Source organism: Danio rerio, chromosome 6 (genome assembly GCF_049306965.1).
Source record: "Danio rerio strain Tuebingen ecotype United States chromosome 6, GRCz12tu, whole genome shotgun sequence".
Classification (NCBI taxonomy): Eukaryota; Metazoa; Chordata; class Actinopteri; order Cypriniformes; family Danionidae; genus Danio; species Danio rerio.
In genome coordinates this window covers 25,383,203-25,406,972 of record NC_133181.1, presented here as the reverse complement: position 1 = coordinate 25,406,972, position 23,770 = coordinate 25,383,203, and the positions used below count along the sequence as shown (strand labels likewise).

Here is a 23,770-nt window from a genome sequence, read left to right as displayed (position 1 = left end):
GGTTTAAGCTTGATTTTTCAGCATGGTATATATATATATATATATATATATATATATATATATATATATATATATATATATATATATATATATATATTAGACGTCCATCTTTGCACCAGCCACATCCACAACTTCACACATTGGATTAAATTAGGCTTTATAGTCTCCGTGTTCAGTCCATTACTTTCACTGTCTGTTCAGCTGCAGGAAGATGGCGGTGCCCTAGGTCTAAAATCTATAGTAAAATATGCCGTTTTCTGCTAAACGGTTTTATTAATTGAGTTTGTTAGATATTTTCTATGAAAGTGAAAATCAATTTACAAAATAATGTAAACTTGAGTGAGTTCTTCATTTCCCCTTTAAGCAGGGGTACCTCAGGTTGAGTTGTTTTAAAATTACTCATCTGTAGGTATTTATTGGAGCAGACATTTGTTTACTCTGAATTGTCAGCAGGAACATGTCGTTGGCAGTCTGTGGCAAGACGAAGGGACACAGTGGCCTCCGTGCTGCTCGGGTTGACCCGGAAGCGATTGTGCGCAGGCTGGATAGCAACTATGAACTGTCTCTTAAAGGTCTTACTCAGAATTATATAGAGAAAAGGGTTAATGCAGCTGTTAGCATAGCCCATGCTAATGGCCACATGATAGACATAATAAAACGAGGCACTGGGTTTCTGTATTCCCAAATGGACAATCTGAAGGATGTAATATGGAGCCCAACAGATGAAAAAGGCCAAACAGATGGCCACAGCCATCCGAGTCACACTTTTGGTGCGCACCTGTTGGTTCCTCGGAGGAAGAGGTGCCACTGTGGTAGACATATGCTTTAAGATTTTAAAGAAAACCACACAAATAATCGTGAGTGGGAGGGCGAACGCAAGCACAAACTGATAGATGGTGAACCAGCAGATGTTGGTGGATGGATTTGGTAACAGGAGAGCACATCCCACCTGGCCACTGTGAAGAGGCATCAAACCAGTGTACATAAGGACAGGGGTGATGGAGATAAGAGAGAGTGCCCACACCGCCGCCACCACAGCACTGGCCACACAGGTTGTCCGCACATGGTTGAAGCGAAAAGGGTGGACAGTAGCCACATACCGGTCCAAGGTCATCACTGTAAGGATGTAAGTACTCACTGTCTGGCTGTTAGAATCTAAGGCAGATATAACTTTGCACATAGTGGCTCCAAAACACCAAGATCCATTGCCCAGGAGCTGATGGATGAGAAAAGGCATGCCGAGAAGAAAAAGCAAATCCACAATCGAGAGATTGAATATGAAAATGTCTGGTACTGTTTGTTTAGCCTGGCATTTAGTCTTTTTAATGATGGTGTAGACGACAATAGAATTTCCAGAGATACCCAAAAAACATATAATTCCAAAAATACTGGGCAAGATGGCATTTCCATACTGGTCATCCGTGTTCACTAAGCACACAACACATGCACATAGAAAAACCATAAACTTAAACTTAATGACCACAGCGCTTTCACATATTTATTCACAAAACACTGATATAGCTACTGAATATATGTTTATTTAACATATATAACTACACACATACTGATGACAACAGCAATAACAATAATTGATATATTTGCAGAATTATACAGATATGTAACTTTACAAATGTTAACTTTGCATTAAAACATTCATGACAAGTTCATACAGTAACTTCTGTTTCTGTATCACCTAATCTTTAAGTTAATTACTTCAGCATATCAAAAATTATTTCCTGCATTATCTCCTTACCTTGAATTTGTTTCGACGAGTTAGACAGACGCAGAGATGAGTTTTCAGAGTCTTCGGGGAAATCCATGGTGAAGACTGTGAAAGAAATGCCGTATCAACCTCTACCTCTGCAGACAGCAGAGCATCTAATAACTTTCTCACACGGAAAGTCACACCTTCAGCACCGCCTTACATTTGTTGTTTAGGCAGTTCTGTTTTCGCCGCACACGCACATAGGTACGCATTTAATAAAGTTACATTAAAACGAAACAATAGAAACTTGTTTGACGAGTGAGATGATGAGAAGCATCACCAGCTGCAGCAGCCTTAATACATGAATGTCTCTGTGCAGAGACGGGTTATAGCACAAGAGGACACCTCTAGTTGTAGAATGGAAACTGCACTTCTGTTCATGATGGGGATCAGCATGTGCAAACGTTCCCATTTTTACTAAATGTTTGCTGATGTTCAAACGTCGATGAGAGTTGTACGTCCTAAACTTGATGTTGTGTTCTTGACGCAGTGCCTATTCGATACATTATAGGCTTTTTATGTCTAATAAATATAAATTATTGAAATAATATGAATATAATAAATAAGAAATATAAATAAACATTAAATATAAATGAGAGTTGTTTATATTTAGGCAATATAATTCGGTCTATTTATCTTTACATTTTGGTAAAGCTGATAGTGACACACTGCATAACTTTGAATGAACTGTTTTTTAACGCCTTACCTCAAATGTGCAAATATATCCTAGATTTGATTAATTTGCCTACCTTTCTGTTTATACTCAGCTTGCATGTGTGTGTGTGTTTCTCTTTGTAATGCAAATTATAGTGAAATAAAAATAAATCGACTTTACTAACACTTCTCCGAAAAATAGTGGAGCATATCATTTTTAACCACTAGATGTCGCTCCGGTCATCTGTGTGTCATCATGCTGCATTATTCTCATGGACAACTGGATCCACCAATCTCTCCTGTTTTATGCCAATCTGTACTAATGTCTTCACTGCGAGACTACAAGGCTTTGATAGCAGGACACGCGCGTTTAAATCGCATCGACTGATATGTGAAACACTGTCGATCTGTGTAGTTTCACTTGAAACAAGTCAGCGTGCGAAGTTTTTGTTTGGACCTTTCCATCTTTGTGGACCATTACACGAAGGAAGCGGAAATTACCAACCAGCTTGCTTTTCTCAGAGAGCTGCTGCGGAGTTGGGAGAAATGGAAAAGCGATCACTATAACATGATTTTGCTGTTGTTAAGATTAAGTATTTATTTATAGATCTTTTTTTCGCTGCACAGCGGAAGACTCTGCACCTCTGGGTAAGTGATGTTTCTACACGAATGGGAAGAACATTCCATCCGTTTCAGACAGATCGATGGCTATCTGCAGAGAAAAGATTAAACAACATAGGAAATATTTTTATTAAGTTACTCACAGGTTTTATAAGTTTAGTGACAAAACAAAGGTATCTTCAAAATCATATAAATCACCTAACGACCCCCTTAAAATTCACATATAACTTGTACTAAAATGATATTAAAGCCTAACGTTATTATTACTCATCTACATCTGCAAATGTGCGACGAAAGTTAAGTGTAATGATGTCTGATTACAAGATGATGCTTGTGGCCCACTGCACATTATTCATTGTTCAGGGGATTCTCGCACTCACAGCAAGCTTGCAGCGTGTTGACAGCTTTATTATATTTGTAAAGGTCTTGTTACTAGTATGCTTAAACACAGCGAACTGTGTCGAATAGAAGATTGAACAAATCATTTAAGTGAGTCATTCTTGTTCAGTCCGATGCAGTGACTCGTATTTTGCTCATAATTCAGCGCGTGATTCCATTGGCCTTACTCTACTTAGGCCGCGAAGGAGCACATTTTATTGGTTGAATCGTGTGACCGAAAAAGACAATCTCGATTCGCGAATCGTAATAATTAGGCGAAAAGGGATGAAGAATTATGGCCATGCAAAATTAAAATGAAACAGTGACTTATACTGAACACATAGATTTTGTTTTATATATTTATTTTAAAAGTGATGCCTAAAAGTCATGTCTGTTGTGGTGTGTGACGACATTTTTAAGCACACTATTTTGTTGATTTGAGAAATGTTAACAATTAGCTTTAAAAAAGTTTCACATAGTGTAAATGTGTTATCTGGGTGAATACTATAGTAATCTTGTCACTGTGACTTGACCTTCACACACATCATTCACACTAGGGCTGCAGAATATTGGAAAAATCTAACATTGCCATATTTTGTTGTTCTGTAATATGTTGTGTGATATGAATACACTTACACAAGATGACTTGAATATCTCTATTAGGAAAGAAAAATAATTTTAAATTGATTGAGATGATTCTGTAAAGATGTGCATCTGCATAAAATAGGGCTGTTCGATTAATAGAAATTGAATCGCAATCGCAATTTGAAATGTTGCAATTGGAGTAGCCTGTGATATATATATATATATAATTTAATTTAATTACCCCCACCCAGAGTAAATGCATGACTGCCGTCTGTTTGTAATAGTCTTACTAGCCAATTGAGTGAGCACACTTTCGTTCTGCCCAATCAGAATTGCATACTCAAACTATGCATAAAACCCTCAATAAAAAAAAAAAAATTTAATTAAAAAATTAAAAAAGCATGGACAATTGAGATAATGGTGTCTTCTGCTTCAGAAGCATTAATAGACAAATTAATATAAAAGAAAAACAGGACTTTAGTAATCAGGGAACATTTTGGTTTCAAAGTCACAGGCACCAAACAAAAACAGGTAATTTTTTGAGAGCTGTCGCAAAATTGTTGCCATGGCTTACAGATTATTGAGCAAAAGGTTGACTACAAAAAAATTAAATTGCAAATCAAATCGCAAACCAATTAGGTATTTTCCCCATTACTTCGTTATATTAATTATGAATTAAAGTTATTAAAGATACAATTTCTTATGCCTGAATGCTTTTAAAATACTCATACAGTCACAGGCCTCAAAGACACATGCAAATGAGAAATTGTTATACAAACTCAAAATTGCGGATCCTGCTATGGGACTATTGCGAATGATCACACTGCAATATCGATACTGAAATGCTATATTGTGCAGCCTTAATTCACACACATTCTCCTGTTGCCTTCTGGTATAGTGAACCAGATAGCAGACATAAACATTCTGAATCAAAAACATCTTAAAGTAAACATCTATTTGATATCTGACAGGAGATGACTCTTGTATGTTTTTATATCATTAATTAATAATATGTAATTAATTGGATTATCTTTTAAATCTTTTTCCACAGACACATACACACAATTATGACATAATAATTCTTACTCCAACCATGCAAAAGCTGGCAAACCTATTCATAAATGCTGTTTTACTCCTGCTATATTGGAATCACAGGCAATAATCGAATCCCCACAACCGCTAGCATTTAAAAAAAGGCCTCACATTGAGTAATGAAGAATTAGTTTGTTGTAAAAATGTAAAAGACATTATTTGTTGTGACTTTACTATTGCTACTAATTTGTCAGACCTGCATGTCTCAAAATCTCACCAGCACTCGGTATTACCAAGGCACCCCACACCACCTCTCTTATTGGCTCATAGTCGGTTGCAAGAAGACGTCAGCTCGACCCAGTTATTCCCTTCCATTTGTATTTGCATACATTGCATGGCTGCTTCACACTAGATCTGATTAAAAGGCACCCAAATCTTTTCCTGATGCTTTGAACCATAGATAACTATATTTGGTTCAAAATCTCTGTGTCCGTTTGCAGGTTGACGGCAAGCAGACAAAGAAGATCTGTCACTCCACGGTCAGCAGGGACAAGGACAGAAATTAGGAGACTGAAGCAGATCAGTCAGAGGTTTTATTCTTGACTGTAGAAGCACTTCTTTTTGGACATTTATATCCGTCTCTTGTCCACAAAGTCATTGGCATGGAGGCAATAGCTAAATATGACTTCAAAGCTACTGCGGATGATGAATTAAGTTTCAAGCGAGGAGAGATTCTTAAGGTAAGTGCTGATTATTACTGTTGCATTTTTCATTCTTATCTTTCTATGTGATCAAGACATAAAGAACCTGATTTGTGCAGCGATTTCTAGATGTTCTGTTTACGTAATAGACACTGATTAACTTTAATGATTTATCTTTTCTGCTGGAGATACTGTTGTCCTAAAAAAAATGTAAATAAAAAAATCTTACACGTACCTTAGGAATGGTATTACAGAAAATTTTGGCAGTTTTAAAACCTTGACTTTTCCATACCGCAGTATACCTTGAAAATGGTATTGTTCCATGCCTAAGCGTTGCATTTCTTTTTTGTATCATGAAGCCTTGCAAATCTGCTTTAAACTGACCTAAAATTAAATGAATCTGTATTTCTGTTTTGAAAATTAACTTTTAATTTACATTTGTTATTTCCAAACTAAAAAATGTATAACTCAAATGTATAATCAAAACTATTTATATCCTATCAAACTATAGATCAGGGGCCGGTTTCAGAAAGGTGGTTAATTAAAAACTGATTATTTAATCCTGAAATGAGAGAAACTTTCCTTTTCAAAATTGGAGAAAGCAGGGTAAGTCAAACCTGTTTCTAAAAGAGAGGTAACTTTAACTCCGAGTCAGTTACCGTGGTAACTTGCTCCATGAACCTAACCTGTTCAGGAGCAGGTTTCATTCGGTCGACTCAGAGTTTCTGTCAGTCTCCTCCCCCTTTTTTTAAGTTGAAGCGGTATTTCTCGCCTTAGACTTACGTTTCGACCCACCTATTTTAATGCTCATTTTGGAGTTGCGCATAAAATGATTGATGGAAACGTCATGATGCACATAACTTCGAAAATACTTCTGTTTTTAAATTCTGTTTTTACTGTTGATATTTGGCACCCGTTAAATCAGGAAGTGGCAATTTTGTTCTCTTTGACTGGAAACGCTGCATTATTCGCACATTTGTGTGTTATTCCAGTTTTGCACATAAATGTAATTGATATATTTGGATGGAAACATTGCTATTGCCTACATTTCAGTCACACAAAGAACAGTCACGTACAAGAATGACTTGTCCTTTTATAATAAACAATTTGCTTAAATTTACTGACCTTCAACAGGGACATGTACTGTTACTAGATTAATGGGATTATTTCTCATTCTAAAAACTATTTTGTTAGTTCTGCTTACATTCTAAATGTCATATCAACCTCTATCACTTAAATAATAAATAGACAGACACACGAGTGCACTTTTAAATATATTAAAATAGATCAACGTGTATAAAAGTGGGAACGTGTGTAAAAATTGCGGTGTGCACGAATTCAGAGTTGGTTTACTCAAAGTTGATTGAGCCAACTTAGATCAGCTGTTCTGAAACCGAAAACTCTTGAGTTTTTAATCTCTTGGTAAATCAACTCAGAGTTCAAGTTTAAACTCCGAGTTGTTTGAACCTTCTTACTGAAACTGGCCCCAGGTTTTAACATGCACACAGGCAAACACAGTTTGGAGTGTTTCCCTCCAGAAGTTAAAATGGATAACATTGTATTGTTTAAAAAAAAAAAAAAAAAAAAGAGTTGTGGATGTTCCTCAAAGGGGTAGTTTCATTTACTTATGCCATCATTTACTTATCCTCCACTTTTTAGAAGAAATGATAAAGAAAACATCCATTGAGATTTTTTTCCTTTTAATGTGGATGTAAGTATCCAATAAGCTTTTTGTGTTTAACAGAAGAACAAAATTCAAGCATAAGATCACAAGTTTGTAATGTTGCAGATTTTTTCCAAAATGGTTCTTACCTGTGATTGTCCAACATTTTCACTGACTGCATGAAGGAGAGATTTCTTGACTAAACCAAGATATGCTGCGCAGCAGACCCAAAATTTGAGAATTTTTGAGCTCTCGGTTTATCAAATGCAAAAGTATCTTTCTGGTGAACTCGGCATGCCTTGCTCAACCCCACATTAAAAATTCAACATGGCTGCTACTTACAAGAAAAAGCCAGTCTTGTTTTTGAAGAAAGCCATAAATTTAAAATTATTTTGAAACCTTCAACTATAACGTGCAGCTCTGCACCTGAACATGTTGCAGTAGTGTATGTGAGGGTTTTCCTTTACATTATTTGGTGTAATATTAACACTGCTACAGCCAACCTAGGTGAACTCAAATTACGCACTGTGATGCTTTGTGTAAATTACTGTTGTAACTTCAGTTAAACTGTAAACAATCTACAACTAACAAACTAACAAAGGGTAAAAAGAGTATTATTTTCCTGTTCATCCATCAAATTTTTAAAGGGAAAATTTTTGAATTGTCTAACAAAAATTAAAAACTTTCAGCAGACAATAAGTAACTGCTAAAAGTCCTTTCTAAAACTGTATGACTACTTTTTGGCTGGTGCGTCAACCTTCACCACATGAGATTTTTTTGTTCTTTTTTTCATCTTTTTTTCATCTCAAATGTAAAACAAGCAATCATATTGTATGCGTTTTCAACCACCCCTAGATGTGGTCAAAAGTGGACATGCTTGCTTGTAATGGGACGACAATGCATCCTAATTGTAAATAGGTATAAATAGAGCCTCAAACAACTTGAACCGGTCGACTATTTCACTACTGTATTTCAATCAGTTGAGGAGCTGACTGTATTTATAAAAGATTACATAGAATACTACTTTCTGTTAATCTTGCCTGTGATTTATACATATTACGGTGCACCATTATGGATTTTAGAAAACTACTTGGTCACACTTTATTTTGATGTCCGTTTGTTGAATTTAGGTTACATTGCATTTACATGCCAACTAATTCTCATGAGGTTATAAGTAAACTGTTAGGTTAGGGTTAAGGTAGGGTTGCAAGGTTTCTTATAGTCAGTTAAATGTCTGTTGATGGAGCAGTATCAACAGATATTAAGCAGACCGTCTACTAATACTCAGTTGGACCATCAAAATAAAGTGTTACTAACTACTTTCCATGCGTTGTGTAACAAAGCTCTAAATCAGTGATAATGTCCAGCTGAGGTTTAAAGCGCACTGTATAATATATTTATATGTATATATTATAATCATCCTTAATTCGAATCTGTCTGTACAAAACATGGCCCACCCATTTGTTGTGTAGGCAGACCCAAAAAAACCTGAACCCCCTCTTTCCAACACTGTTGTGCGTTGTAGGGGATGAGATTGCATCGTGAAAATGTTCTGCACTGTGAGGGAAAACCATTTTTACTGCATAAAGACGATCATGTGAGGAAATAAATTGTTAAAGTTATCTTTCACAACAATACAACAGTATAGCCTCAACCTTTTTCTTTCATTTTGCTGATGAATGCTACACCAAGCTACCCTACAGCGCGATAGCCACTGGTTATTTGTTATTAAATGAAGGATCAATATCAAAGACTATTGATGTACATGGAACTTATTTGGACCAGCTTCTGTTGCATGCAAATATGTATTTAAATATCTGAGTTGTTCACATCATGCAGCATGTAGCTCCGGTTAACGGGCTAAGTCTAAAAACTTTTGCTATTGTGGCAGACAATACTAAACATATGTTGTTGTTATTACTTGGATTCATGTTGTAAAATAGAGTAATATCGTCACCTTAGAATTATAAGGTTCTATCTGACATTTTTGTCAAAAATGAGTGAACATATTATTAAATGACAAATTATTTACATTATAAGATGTTTTTTTTTCTAAGTTGTTTACATTTTAGGACTTTTTATTTAAAAACAAATGTTACACACATAATGTTATCTATATGGAATGCAAAAACTTATAAATGTAAAAATCTTATAATTTCAAGTTGACGATATGCTGTGTACAAACAAGTGTTGCACCGTTTACTGGTACTATGGTAGTACTGCGATACTATGGCTCCAAAATACTGGTCTGGTGGTGCTACTGTAGTTTGTAAATGGTTGTATCATCATTAACTGTTCTACAATAATTATGTTGCATGTGAAAAAATCACTAAAATACAAATTTGTGCCAACAAATACAAAATAGACCCCTATTTTATTTTGATATTAACAAATGCGTGGAGCCTTTTCAGACCTTAAAACTGTGTAGAATGTATGCCTTTTATGGTATTGCTGATTTTCCGACACTTCAGTTTAAACACCTCTTAATCAGTTAATTTCTATTCCTGTCAATAAAATTTAGTAGCTACAACGGCCGTAACAATCTCTTAAAAAAAAGCCAAAATATCAACACGAAATTATGAAACAATCGTTGAACACTACCGGTAGCCTAATTTTGTTGGGGGAAAAAAATTGTAACAAATTTCATTTGGCATCCTTTGTTTGTTAATTTTTATGTATTTTTTGTTGGTTAGTTACCTAGAAATTAAATACAAATAACGAATAACAATTAAGGTGAAGTGACATGTGTCAAGACAAATGTCGATATTTTTCCACAGCCAAAACACAAAACGGTTTTGTTGGATAAAAGTGAAATATTCAAAGTTTCAAATAATATCTTATTGTTAACTGTATGACCAAAAAAACTAGAATTGCATATTTTAAAGGGACGGTCTAGAGTGTAATTTTAAGGCAAAATTCAAAGCAATGTGTGCTCCTGCTTTACTTGTGGAAAATCACATAATTTTTTTTTTTATAGATTTTACTTTGATTATATACAGCTACTCCGCTTGCATGAAAACAACATATTTTCTAATTCCTCTGAAAGGCCCGCCCTCAAGAGATTAATCAGCTAACAATGTGCTGTGATTCGCAGATCAGCTCCACGTCACCAGTAAAGCGTCACTCCTTCACAAGCACGCGCTTGATTCTGCTGTGTAAATAGTGTCGGCCAGAGTAGCTGTTAGCTGTATCTGTTGCCTTAATCAGACAGAAAAGCTGTTTCCATCCAAAAATGCGAATGAACTTTATGCCCAAAACTGGATTATCGCATTAAAGACGTGCGAATAAAGCAGAGTTTCCATCCAACGAGTCAAATTGAACAAAATCGTCACTTCCTGATTGCTGGCGCCAAATATCAACAGTAAAAACTGAATTTGCTGCAATAGGAGAAGCTGCGTCGATCTGTTCATCTAATTAAATGACTTGCACCTCAGAAAGCAATCCTGACATGCAGTGAACGCGCGGTTGCGTTTGAAGGTGTCAGACGCGGAGCACAGATGCTCTTTATTCTGGAAGTCATTAATAATATAATAACACTAATACTGAAATGGTCAAGGCGTTTTATAAAGACCAAAAAACATTTCAGTTGTTTTACAGTGTGCTCAGCCTGATGGTTTATCCATTCACACACATTTTTATCATCACATTATCTCTTTAAACAAAATCACATGACCATTTTTAATACGCATGCTGGAATTTGTTCCGTAAAAGTGTTTCCATCGTAGTTTATGCGCATCTTTTCTTACCGAATAAAAAGTTTATCCTACTCAGTTATGTGCATAAGTTTTTTATGCGCATTTTCAAAATTTATGCGCATCATGACATTTCCATCACCCGTTTTTTTAATGCGCATATGCAAAATGCGCATAAAAATAGGTGGATGGAAACATAGCTAATGTCTCCCTTTACATTAAACTTTGAGCATATTACATTTAGAGCTGTTGTTTATGTTCACACAGCTACATTACACATCAACAAAAGTTTAAAATATGACATCATAGTGGACCACCCCTTTGAACTCACTGTTAATAAAAAGCATCTGCTGAAACCCTGCGTCTGTCCCCACGAGTCTGACCGCAATGTGCTTTATTTAAAATAAGAGTCATGTATGTTTGAGCCAGCCTGTCAGATAAAAATGATTAAAACATCAAAATATTTTCAGAAAGCAATCCACCCGCAGTTAAAGTTTATTTTTTAATAGCAGACCCACAAATCAACAGCAGCACCTGGGGATTTCAGTTATATACTGGCATCTATTCTTCTGAATCAAGTGAAATGATAAATTTTGTTGAAGACTGCATTTATATTTAATAACGTGGCATCATTAGGCTGTTAAAATCAGCATGTGTTTTATATATCTGTTTTTGAACACTTGAGGTGACTGAGTGATTAATATGGCATTAATAAAATAAGCTGTGGGTGTAAATAGCGAGTTTATTTTTAAAGCAATGAGCTGCATATGCAATTTGACATCCTCAGTGGTTAAAGTTGTGCTAAATTATTATTTTATTTATGGAATAACTTACTTTAAATTACTTTATGGAATAAGTAGATCTTACTTGTCATTATGAGTGTGCTTAAAATTAAACATTGAACTGTTTTAGATTAGTAGGCACAACTGCACAGAAATTTAGTTCATTCAAAAAAGTATTTGCAGCTGGTTGTCTTAAATCTTTAAGTAGATATTCATTTAGAACTTAATTTAAATCTTACATATGTACTTCTCAAAGATTTATCAAACTTTTTAAAACTTTATTTAACAAAGGGATGGTTATGCAGGCAAGGGTCAACAGCAGTAAACAGTAACAACTGGGGTGATCCAAGGCATAATCCAATTGAGCAGGCAAAGGCCATGACATGCAGCAAACAAACAATAAACCAGAAGACGGTCCAAAGTCAAAATGAAAACCAGGAACAAGGTAATTATTTATGATAAGCTTCAGGTGTGTGAGTGTGTAATCAAAGTTCATGAACATTAGGTCTGGTTTACGGGGTGTGTAGTCCGGTTTAGTGGCAGATGCGATGTGTAGTGCCCTCTAGTGTGTCTGGTGGGCACTCAACCTGATGACTTTGACAATTATCAAAATGTGTCAAATTGTCAAAGTAACAAGATTTCACTTGTACAAACATATGCTTGATTGTATATTTTAAGTGTTGCATATTGTGTTTTATCACGCTACTGTACTGTATACAAAATACAGGGGTGATGACTCCAGTATTTACTCATGGATACCAAGTTTTATTTTTTTCATTTCTGGATGAAAAATATATATATTTTTTTTTGCAGCCGGTTGCTTTAAAATTTAAATTTTACAAAACTTTTTGTTGTTTACCATGTGGAATTAACGCTAAAAAAAATATACATTTTAAGTCTCCTCAATTGAATTCTTTACTTTCATTGAACAAAAGTTCTAAACATGCAGTTAAATAGATTTTTTGAGTAAACTCAACACTGACCAAAAATGTAACAGACCTAGACATGAGGAAATGGGAACCCACGAGCTGCATGGTTATAAACCCTCACATGCACATCACACAGGGGCGGACTGGGACTTAAAATCAGCCCTGGCTGGCACTGTAGCCACACCAGCCCACATTACCACACCGACCACCATCTATCAACACACATATTCACTACTTATATTGGTGTACAGATTGTGAAATAATATAAACAGTACCCTATGTAATAGATATTTAAACATTTAATGTATGTGACTGAAACAAAAACAACTCATTTATAACAAATTTATACATACAGTGATTTCATTCATTTATTTCATGCCACAGTAAAATGAACTGCCAACTTACCCAGAATATGTTTAATGCAGCGGATGCCCTCCAAGCTTCAACCCATCACTGGGAGACCCTTATACGCACACATGCACTACGGACAATTAGGCCTACCCAATTCACGTATAGCACATGTGTTTGAACTTGTGAGAGAAACCGGGAGGAAACCCACGCGAACATGCAAACTCCATACAAAAACACCAACTGACCCAGCCGAGAGCATTTCAGTTAATTTTTCAGAGCAATTTTTTGCTTTCTCTGAGTTTTTCGGCACCGCCTTTCCTTTTTTACGGTCCATCTCTGACAATTATCTTGTGTTGCACTTACTGTTTGACATGTAAAAACAATAGATATAAAATGTATTAAAAAATAGCACACCGGCCCACATTTAAAAAATTGTCCGGCTCTCTGGTATTTGCCAGAATTGCCAGATGGCCAGTCCGCCTCTGACATCACATCACCTGTGGGCCCAATACATGCTCTCGCGAGTAAGGTTATGTCTCATAGCATATGCATGCGATTAGTTCTCTTGCTCTCACACTGACTATTCTCTTCCTACTTACTAGCTACGTTCCACACATGCTCCCTGCAGTAGACCAATCACCACAGATAAGTGTCACACATAGAAGGGGTTTGGAAAATTAATCACTGAACAAATCGTATGGTAGTTTTAATGATCATTTAGTACAACCCCAAATCAGAAAATGTTGGGACAGTATGGAAAATGCAAATAAAAAAAAGATAGTAGTGATTTCTAAATTTACTTTCAATTGTATTTCATTTTGACATTATTTCATGTGTTCCTCATGATTTTTATTTTTAATTTTTTTTTAATCGGGTAATTTGGTCAAAAGATGTTTTAAAAGGTGATGTCAAAAGCTAGCTATGATTAAGTACAAAAACAGCATCCAAGATTAAAATCCAAGATTAAAATCTAGTCCTTTAGGACCAAAGATGGGCAGAGGATCACCAGTTTGCCAACAAATATGTGAGAAAATTATTGAAATGTTTAAAATGTTTAAAACAACACTTTAAAACACAAAATTATTGGAGTGTTTACCCTCCTGTTACCCTAAAATCTGCTAACACCTTTCATTCAGTGGGGTCAATTTGACCCCAGCAATTTAAAACCTCCAAAATAGGATTTTTAAAAAAATGTTTGCCAAAAATTTAGTAGGTTATTGATGTCTTTGTTGACTACTTAACAACACTAAAATAATACCCCCACTCCCCACCCCCCACTTACTGCCCCTGATACATACAGATTACCTATTGCATTACTATAGACAAGTTTATAAATCAGCAAAAAAAATCGCATATAACATATGAAAATAATAACAATTCCTTGCTATTTCTTTTAGCAAGGACTGGAACAAAATTATCACAATTATGTATGGGCTCAATTTGACACCAAGAAAAAAATGCTTTGCTTGGGATGTATTGTCTAAAGGCACAGCGGCCACGAAATGGAACCAGACATTCATCCACTATGACTTTGGGGCCTGGATTGTAAAGAGAGGGCAATCGCTGGACCCACTTATCCCATCCATATTGCTGCGAGTTTGTCTTGCTCTTGTCTGCCCTTCCTTGTTTCCTTGCCATCAAAGTGAATGATATGGGAAAAAACATGGGATGTCTTTAGAGACATGGTGGCTGAAAATATTAACCTTACTGTGTCAGCATTCCAAAGGCTTGCTTTTGCTTCTCCTTTTGAACTTGTAAACTTCTGCCAAAATGAGCAACCCAATGTAGGCTTGCAAATCAGTCACATCAAAGTTTTTCCAGCTGTCCCCATAGACCCTCCTCCCCTCTTAGTTTGTCATTTCAAGTATATAGTGTTTAATTGATGGTGTAATGAAAAGCTGAAATGCTAATTTTATGTCTTGAACATGACTGACAGCATATCTGGTGGGCCCTGGAACAATTTTGCAGTCTACGCTGTTGTTAAAGTGGTGAGCGGGACCATACTAATTTTCCATTTTTGGCCAGTACACAACAGAAGAGTCAACACTAGGAGTGTAATTTTCATCTGAGGAGGGTGCCTCATAATCAGGGTCCTCCTCAAGATTTTCCTGTCCCAGACACATTCTACTTTATGTCACTTTCAAAGTCAAAAACTTGTGACAAAATCTCTGACAGAAAACCTTTTCTTGGAGGCCATTTTCAATTGAGAGAGCTTAAAGAGAGAGCCCACAGAGCACAAACAGAAATCGTTTAGGAAGATTCATGTGCAAGCTTTTATAGCTTTGCACCTACCATGTACACCATTTGAATTATGTTTTCCCTTTCCACAAAAAAACATGTGAAATTTCAAACACCTTGCAAGATGCCCCCGACCGCCCTAAATATCCAAGTTATCATGATAATTAGGATTCCTACTACTACTTGTGAACTGTCAGTGATATTTGCAATTTTAGTATGGTTGTGTTATTTTTAAATGTTTTGTTATACTTAACATATAAAAAAATTGTGTATATTATAAAATTATAGTGTGTTATAGTGACGTCAATATCACCCAAAACAAATATGTGTAATTTTTTTATTTATTATTATTTCTTATGTGTTATACAGCAAAAAGACCCTGGGGTCAAATTGACCCCAAGGAACACAGATGTTACAAAATATGTACTCGGCATTGAAAAAATAATATTATGTTAATTTTATGTTTAACAAGTTTTCCCTAATAAATTAGGAAAAGTCATTCAATATGAAGCCAAAAAAAAAAAAAAACCGCAAACCATATTGCACAAGTTAAACTTTGAATGGGGTCAAATTAACCCCAAGGTTATTAGGATGGTTAGAAATGTTTAAAACATTTGGATATTTCACCCTCAACAGTGCATAACATTAAGATTCAGGGAATCTGGAGATGTTTCAGTGCATATTATTACAAGGGCGCAGCCTACAGTAGGCTTAATTACTGTTATCTCCAAACCATTAGGCGGCCCTGCATCAAGAATTGTTATTCCTCTGTAAGCGATATTAACACATGGGTTCAAACCTTTGTCAAGTACCACAAAAACACGCTAAAACTTGCCCTAAAACTTGTGCTAAAACAAGCCCTATGTTAACAGTGTCCAGAAGTGTCATCGACAGTGGATATGTGTACTGTGGTCAGATGAATCAGTATTTCATGTATTTTTTGTAAGTATTGGATACCATATGCTCCAGACTAAAGAAGAAAAGATCATCCAGACTGTTATCAGCAACAAATCCAAAAGCCAGGGTCTGTCAGGGTCAAGTGCCCTATGCAAAGGTAACGTCTGTGATGCTGCCATTTATGCTGAAAAATACATAGAGATGCACAATATGCTGCCTTCAAGAAGACATCTTTTCCAAGGACGCTCATGCATATTTCAACATGCAACCAATGCAGAACCACATTCTGCACACATTACAAAGTCCTGGCTGTGGAGGAAGAGGATACACGTACTTGACTGGCAGTTCTGACCTGTCTTTAATAAAGTATGTGTGGCGCATTCTGAAGTGCAAAATGTGACAGTAAAGACCCTCTACTGATGCCCACCTTAAGACTTGTTTGCAAGAAGAATGGGGCAAAATTAAACCTGAAACACTTCATCACTTATTGTCTTCAGTCCCTAAACATCTTTTAACTGTTGTGAAAAGGAATGGCAACAATACAAAGTGGTAAATGCCTTACTTTTCAAACTTTTTTTGATATGTGTTGCAAGAAAAATCATGAGGAGCACATTAAATAATATTAGTGCTATTGTCTGCTATGAAGTACAAGTCAAAGTAAAGAAATCAGTCCTTTTTTATTAGCATTTTTCATACTCTCCTTTTTCTGACAGTAGTCAAGTGTTTTGTAACTTTGCATGTATATCAGCCTCTTGTGGGGACTCCCAAAGTCAAATTATTACAATTAATAATCTATTATTGGGGAAAGTAGGGAATTGTTGCTTTATTTGCAGCTGTACTCCATGAAACACCATACCTTTGCTATTCATAAGTGCCATCTACAGGTAGGGAATGAGAATGTGTCTTGTTCAGCTTGTCTGCTGTTTCCTTCTGATGTTATTTATAGTGTGGATCAATATATTCATAAAATTTAAGGCAGGCCATTCTGTTTTAACTTTAAATGTTGAAATTATATAGCTTAATTTTAATTAAACATTCTTCAAAAAAACTGCATTCAGCAAAATAGCCTAATAAAAGGACACATTTTCATGAGATGTAGGCTTCATTCCTATTTTATTAAAACTAATTCTTGAGAAAATTACATTGTGAATCATGAGTTCAGTGAATTGTTACATCCCTACTGTTTACTAGCAGCTATCATTTACTATGCTGTTCAGATGTGACTAGCTCACTTTTAAGAAGGAATGGATATTTAAGCAAGGCTGCATTAAATAGATTAAAATAACTGCTGTCCTGCTTCTAAACCAAGGTCAGTCATCTTAGGAGCTCTTACTTTAACCAACTATCCACCCCTAATGGATTTAGCTCTATCGGAAAGATTTTGGAGTGAATTCAGGAGTGCTTGCCATACTACTATAATTTAATTTAGGTCATGTATCAGCTATTCTTGCCCCCTGGACCTTTCATCCAGCAAAATCCAAGGCTTCAAAGCCACACGTCATTCTCAGCGTTCCAGACAACTTTTAATCAACAGCCTAATTAAGCACTCTCTGCTTCTGCATTCTGCTTGCTTTAATATCATGCTCTGCCCTTTTCACCTCCATATATTACTTGAAGTATTTTAACTAAAAATTAAGGCATAATGACACTATGCCAAGTTTTACAACATTCGAGGGTCAGTAAAGGACAATCTCCCAAGAAAAGTTTCAAGCTGTATAGGTTTTTGAGATGCATAATTTATCTTTTAGTTCATAAATCAAATTGTTCATTGGCAGTGTAACATGGTATTTATTTTATTTATTATTATTTCTTATGTGTTATACAGCAAAAAGACCCTGGGGTCAAATTGACCCCAAGGAACACAGATGTTACAAAATATGTACTCGGCATTGAAAAAATAATATTATGTTAATTTTATGTTTAACAAGTTTTCCCTAATAAATTAGGAAAAGTCATTCAATATGAAGCCAAAAAAAAAAAAAAAAACGCAAACCATATTGCACAAGTTAAACTTTGAATGGGGTCAAATTAACCCCAAGGTTATTAGGATGGTTAAAAATGTTTAAAACATTTGGATATTTCACCCTCAACAGTGCATAACATTAAGATTCAGGGAATCTGGAGATGTTTCAGTGCATATTAGTTCTAGCATATCAAATTGTTCATTGGCAGTGTAACATGACAGATTATAAAAATACATCTCAGTTCATTTAAAGTATAAAGTGACTGTCTATGGTAAGGATGCACCATAACATTTTTATATAAGTATAGGGCAAAATTCTGAATATACGCCTGATACAGATGCAACTATTCGAAACTACTGCCAGTTTTTAAATATATTAAAAACTTTTTAGATACACAAATCTAAATCATATCTCTTCTGTATCACACAATCTGCTAAATACAGACTTTTCAATTAAAAAGAAAGACAATATACTGTGTATATAATGTATGTGGATTTGTGCATCCTTGTCTTTTAAATTTCAGCAACTTTGTACATGAAAAGCAGCCAATAACACTCTCTACTCCAGTGTTGTCCACTAATAAACAGTTGAAAATGTAACAGGATTAAGAAACAGCTTAAAGTAAAAGTAATGCATACTTTAGAAAACAATTTTGCCCTACACTGATTATTTATAATAATGGGAGCAAATAAGTTTTTATAGAGTTTTGTCATGTTGATTATCTTAACCAAATGCAACACTCAGTTTGATTTGTGACATCAGTACTCTGACATCAGTCCTCTATCTTTTGCTTTTTTTCTTTGATTTATCAGAAAGAGAATGGTCTTACTTTGTTCCTTCTTCTTATCTTCTTATCTTTTTTCTTTAACAAATCAAAAGCAATAATGGTTTTTGATTTTTGGTTTTCAGCCAAAAATTACTTAGCAATTTATAGAAGGCAGTACGATATTGGAAAAATCTGACATTGTGATAATTTGTTTTGTTGCGATATATATTGTGACATGAACTATGTAATTTCACCATGTAATTTGAATAGCTCTATTTGGAAAAATTCCACTCAGTTAAATCGACTGGGATGATCAAGGCCCAATCCCAATTCTATTTTTGCTCCCGTACCCCTCCCCTTGGCGCTTGAATCAGAGTGTGAAGGGGAAGGTTTAAAAATGTTACCCCTAAGAAATTTGACAGCTCTACCACCATGCACACGTCATCATATGTCATCACAATCTCTTGCTTCATATGAGATTGACGATTGAGACTAGTTGTTCTAGTTATAGTTACAAGAAAACAACATTAACATTAAAGCAGGCACTGTAAAAAGCTCATTCCCAGCCACTAGACTTTTCTGACAGTGTATTCTATTGTCATCGAGTGACAGATGTGAAAGTATGTTGTGGGACTGTTATTCAGAAGTTATTATATGAATTAAAGAAAGTGAAACATAACGTTTTTGTCATTTTAGCGTTTTTTTTTTTTTTTTTAAGGATGGTATAACAAGAATGCGGTCATCAATGTATTAAAACATATGCTTGTTTGTTGTCAAATTCATAAAAAATACTAATTTTGCATCTCCTTACTTCCATGTGCAGCCATGCTGCCGCTGAAGATGGTGTATTCTGGGAAATTTTCGTACCCCTTAGTTTCGAGTGTGGTCCTGAAAAATCTCAGTTTCAAGGGGTATCTAGCCCTTTCCCTTAGCCCTATGTCTTCAAGCTAAAGATAATTGGGTAAGGGGAAGGGCTAAGGGGTAGAATTTGAATCGGGCCCAAGTCTTGTATGTGGTGCATATGCATATAAATATAATAAATTAAAAGCATAAATACGATGAAGGGAAAATAAATGAACTAAACAGTGGTTTTTGGATTTTTAAGGGAGTCTAAGGGTGCACTCGCACTATGCTACACACTATGCTTTGAGAAGTGTGAGTGATCTGATTCCGGCCCAGGCCATCCCAAATGACTAAAACGATATAACTAAAGAAATCGCCACTGTTCTGAGAGAGAGCGCTTCTTAAACTAAACAGCGCATCTTTGATGATGTAAGCGTGCTCATACCCGAATATAATGTGATTGCAGGTCATCGGGGGAGACGGGACGGGGGAGGACAATGACCCGGTTTTAGGCAACTTTAACGCCCTAAGAGTATTCAAGTACAGAAATGTAACATTCAAACATAAAAAACCAGGGTTATTATTATTTAACGAATTTAAAATGTTTACAATATATACATAAAATATTAATCTAAAATAAAAATAAATAAATAATCTAATCCTGCAATGTGACTATTGCGGTTAAACACATTGTGATATAGATGCTAATATATATTTTTCAGCCCTGGATGCTACAGTGCCAGAGCAAAAGATATTATACCAGTACAGATGTGAGTTTGCAGTCTCCTTGCAGTTGATTGTGCAAGGAATAATTGATGATGTACCATTGAATTATTAAAAAAGCACGAGGTGGTCATTGTGCAGCAACTGAATGCCACCTTATGTTTGCATTACTATTCAAAAATGTATTGTCCTTGTCTATTCATTACTGTAGTTCTTAAGACATTTTGCAGTATTTTCATTTTATATTAAGTAGTAGTAATAAATAAATGAGTGATGTAGTGACACAGTAGATAGTGCTGTCGCCTCACAGCAAGAAGGTTGCTGGTTCGAGCCTCGGCTGGGTCAGTTGGCATTTCTGTGTGGAGTTTGCATGTTCTCCCCATGTTCGCATGGGTTTCCTCTGAGTGCTTCGGTGTCCCCTACAAGTCCAAAGATACGCAGGACAGGTGAATTGGGTAAGCTACAACTGTCCGTAGTGTATGTGTGTAAATGAGGGTGTGTGAGTGTTTCCCAGTGATGGGTTGCGGCTGGAAGAGCATTCCACTGTGGCGACCCCAGATTAATAAAGGGACTAAGCTGAAAAGAAAATGAATGAATGATAAATAAATAGTAAATAAATAAAATAATAATAATTGAAGACGATGATAATAATGATGTTCTGTTGAAAACTTGGAGAGGCAGAGATGCTTTCAGTTTTGCTGCTTGTGACAAACAGAATATTTTTTTTATTTAAAGAGGAGAAATAACAGCTTAAACTTGTCCTGTGGATAATAGCATTTGCTTCTGTTGTGAATATCCCAAACTCCCAAGAGTCTTTTTGGTTGGCCTAGAAATCCTGCCTAATTACTGTATCAGCCTCCTTGTCTGCAGGACAGGATTTGATATTTTTTCTTGGGTTCTGTTTCTGAAGCTCTTACTTCAGGGAATATGTTTTTCCTGCAAGGGCCTCTTGTGATTATTGGTGCTTTCCCCATACATCTCCAAAGGCAGCACTTTTTTTTTGCTGTATATTTGAGATATATTTTTTAATTATTTAATGCCCTACTTTCTTAGTTTCATAGGAGTTGATTTTGCATTCATTAAAGTTAAAGTACAGGCCACCTGCAAATAAGAGGAATCCTTTTACATACATAAAAGGACTACATACTCTTTCTTTGCTCACTCTCATGTAGGTAAAATCCATGGACCCTATTTATTAACTTTCAAGACTTTTATTTCCTCTGTGCAATTCAACCAAATATCTTTAAGGAGGAATTATTGAATATAAGATCCAAATAGGCACTCATGTACAGTACGTGTAAACGGATTGATCAAGGTGGATGGACGGGTGTCTGCTGTTGCAGTGTTTCGTCAGTGTTTTGACAACACTGGTCAGTTCATTTTTTTTTAATTAGCACAGATTCTATATCTTGTGTACAAGAACTTGAGTCTATAGCAAACTGATCATCCTATGGTTTTCACCAAAACAGAAAAAAGTTGATTCTTTAAAGAAGACTTTGGTATTATATTTTGTACATATTGTTCATATGGCTTTAATTGGAAATGAACGGGCACATAAAGCAGCTAATATTCAATGCATCACTTTAATTTTATGCATGTTAACATGATGGTGTTTACTGTTTAGTACACTGTAGGGTTGTAACAATATACCGGTATGACGGTCTACCACGATTTGAACGTGCACGATTATCATACCATGAACAATTGCATATCAAAGGTTTTAACCCTTAAAGACCGAGACAGCCGCCCGCGGCTAAAAATAAGTATTGCTCTTAAATGTTTAATAACTTTTGATCCGCTGATCCGATTCATACGATTCAAAGATTGACATAAAGAAGAGAATCTCGCAGACTTTCAGAGGCTCCGGAATCAGTGCGGTTACGTCATCAAAATTTGACAACGCTGATTTGACAAAGAAACGCTCGTCACTGTGTCTCAAGCCAAAGCAGACATGATACATTGATGCACTGTCCATCCTCCATGCCCAGATTGGTTCAAACTCGCTATATCACAACCAATAAGCATAGGTTTCACTTTTGTTTGTGGACCAACACTGAGCTTTTTGAACAACACGGAATGAGAGATAGGCATACATTTCTGCGCAGCTAAATAAAACGCAAAAAAAAAAGTTTTGCATGAAATAATTCTCATACCAAGTACTTTTGCATGCACAGCAGCACAGAAACATGACAAAACAGTGACACAGCAAAGACGAACTGCTGCTCTTGCTGTTTTCAAAAGACACAAATGAAGGTGCAGCTGTTTGTCTGCATTGCAGACAACCATATCCAAATCCATATCCACAGACAACCATATCCATGCTGGCACATAAAACCTAAGGATGTTCCATATTGAATCTAGTTTCGTTATGTAACTATTTATAGTATAGTAAATATTTATATCTATTTTTTACTAAGGATTTGCACCATGTTTATTTGGACTTTGACACATTATTTATTATTTTCTTATTTTTTTATTTGTTCATTGTACAAGTGGACACATTCTCTCACCTCAGCGGTCAAGATTAAGTCCTGAAAATCTCAACATGCTTACATTTCTTCATCACAACCTAGACTGAAAGAAACAACGCTTTAAATACATGTTTACAGCCATAAACTTGGTATTGCACTTTTGGTCTCCCATTTATCCTGCTTATAAGGAAGGACAGTTTAAGTTTATTTTTGTCTAATCTTAAAAGACCTTTCTTGTTTATTCCTTCTAATTTAATTTATTAAAATGGTAGATTTTTAAGTTTATTTTTATAAAAGTCTATAGTTCTATTAAAATGGTTCTTTCAAAAGTTTGTTGAAATAAAACCTTTGTTCAGTCAGAAAACATGTTCTTATTCTTTTCAGGGTCTTTGCTATGAGAATTACTATTTAATACCGTATACCGCGAAACCGTCAAACCGTGGTATTGTTTTAGACGATTATCATACCGTAAAAAATTCATACCGTTACAACCCTAGTACACTGTAAAAAATGCAGAGTTCCACACAATTCATTCATGTTGTCCCAACATATTGTTAACTTTTTGTGACCCCTGGGGTGATTATGTTATATTAAAGACACAGCAATAGTGTCAGACATTGATTTTATGGCACCAGGTTTAAACTTTCTGGTACCTTTACGGCACTCACATACATTGAAAATAAATACAGATCAAAACTGAACATGTAGGATGGTC

The 23,770-nt window shown here is 35.5% G+C and overlaps 2 protein-coding genes across 2 annotated transcripts in view; one reads left to right on the top strand and one right to left on the bottom strand.

Annotated features, from left to right (window-relative positions):
- Positions 1-221: 221 nt before the first annotated feature.
- Positions 222-2,066, bottom strand: mchr1a (melanin-concentrating hormone receptor 1a). The gene is made up of 2 exons (XM_021474089.3): positions 1,754-2,066; positions 222-1,428 (listed from the first exon to the last, which is right to left on the bottom strand). The coding sequence occupies exons 1-2, from the start codon at positions 1,818-1,820 to the stop codon at positions 434-436; spliced, it is 1,062 nt and encodes a 353-aa protein (XP_021329764.1). The 5' UTR covers positions 1,821-2,066; the 3' UTR covers positions 222-433.
- A 664-nt stretch (positions 2,067-2,730) lies between these two features.
- Positions 2,731-23,770, top strand: part of grb2a (growth factor receptor-bound protein 2a) — a 37,190-nt gene continuing 16,150 nt past the window's right edge. The window contains 2 exon segments of the mRNA NM_001007769.1: positions 2,731-3,067; positions 5,536-5,775. Of these exon segments, the coding sequence (NP_001007770.1) occupies positions 5,698-5,775 (78 nt within the window). The 5' untranslated portion in view covers positions 2,731-3,067; positions 5,536-5,697.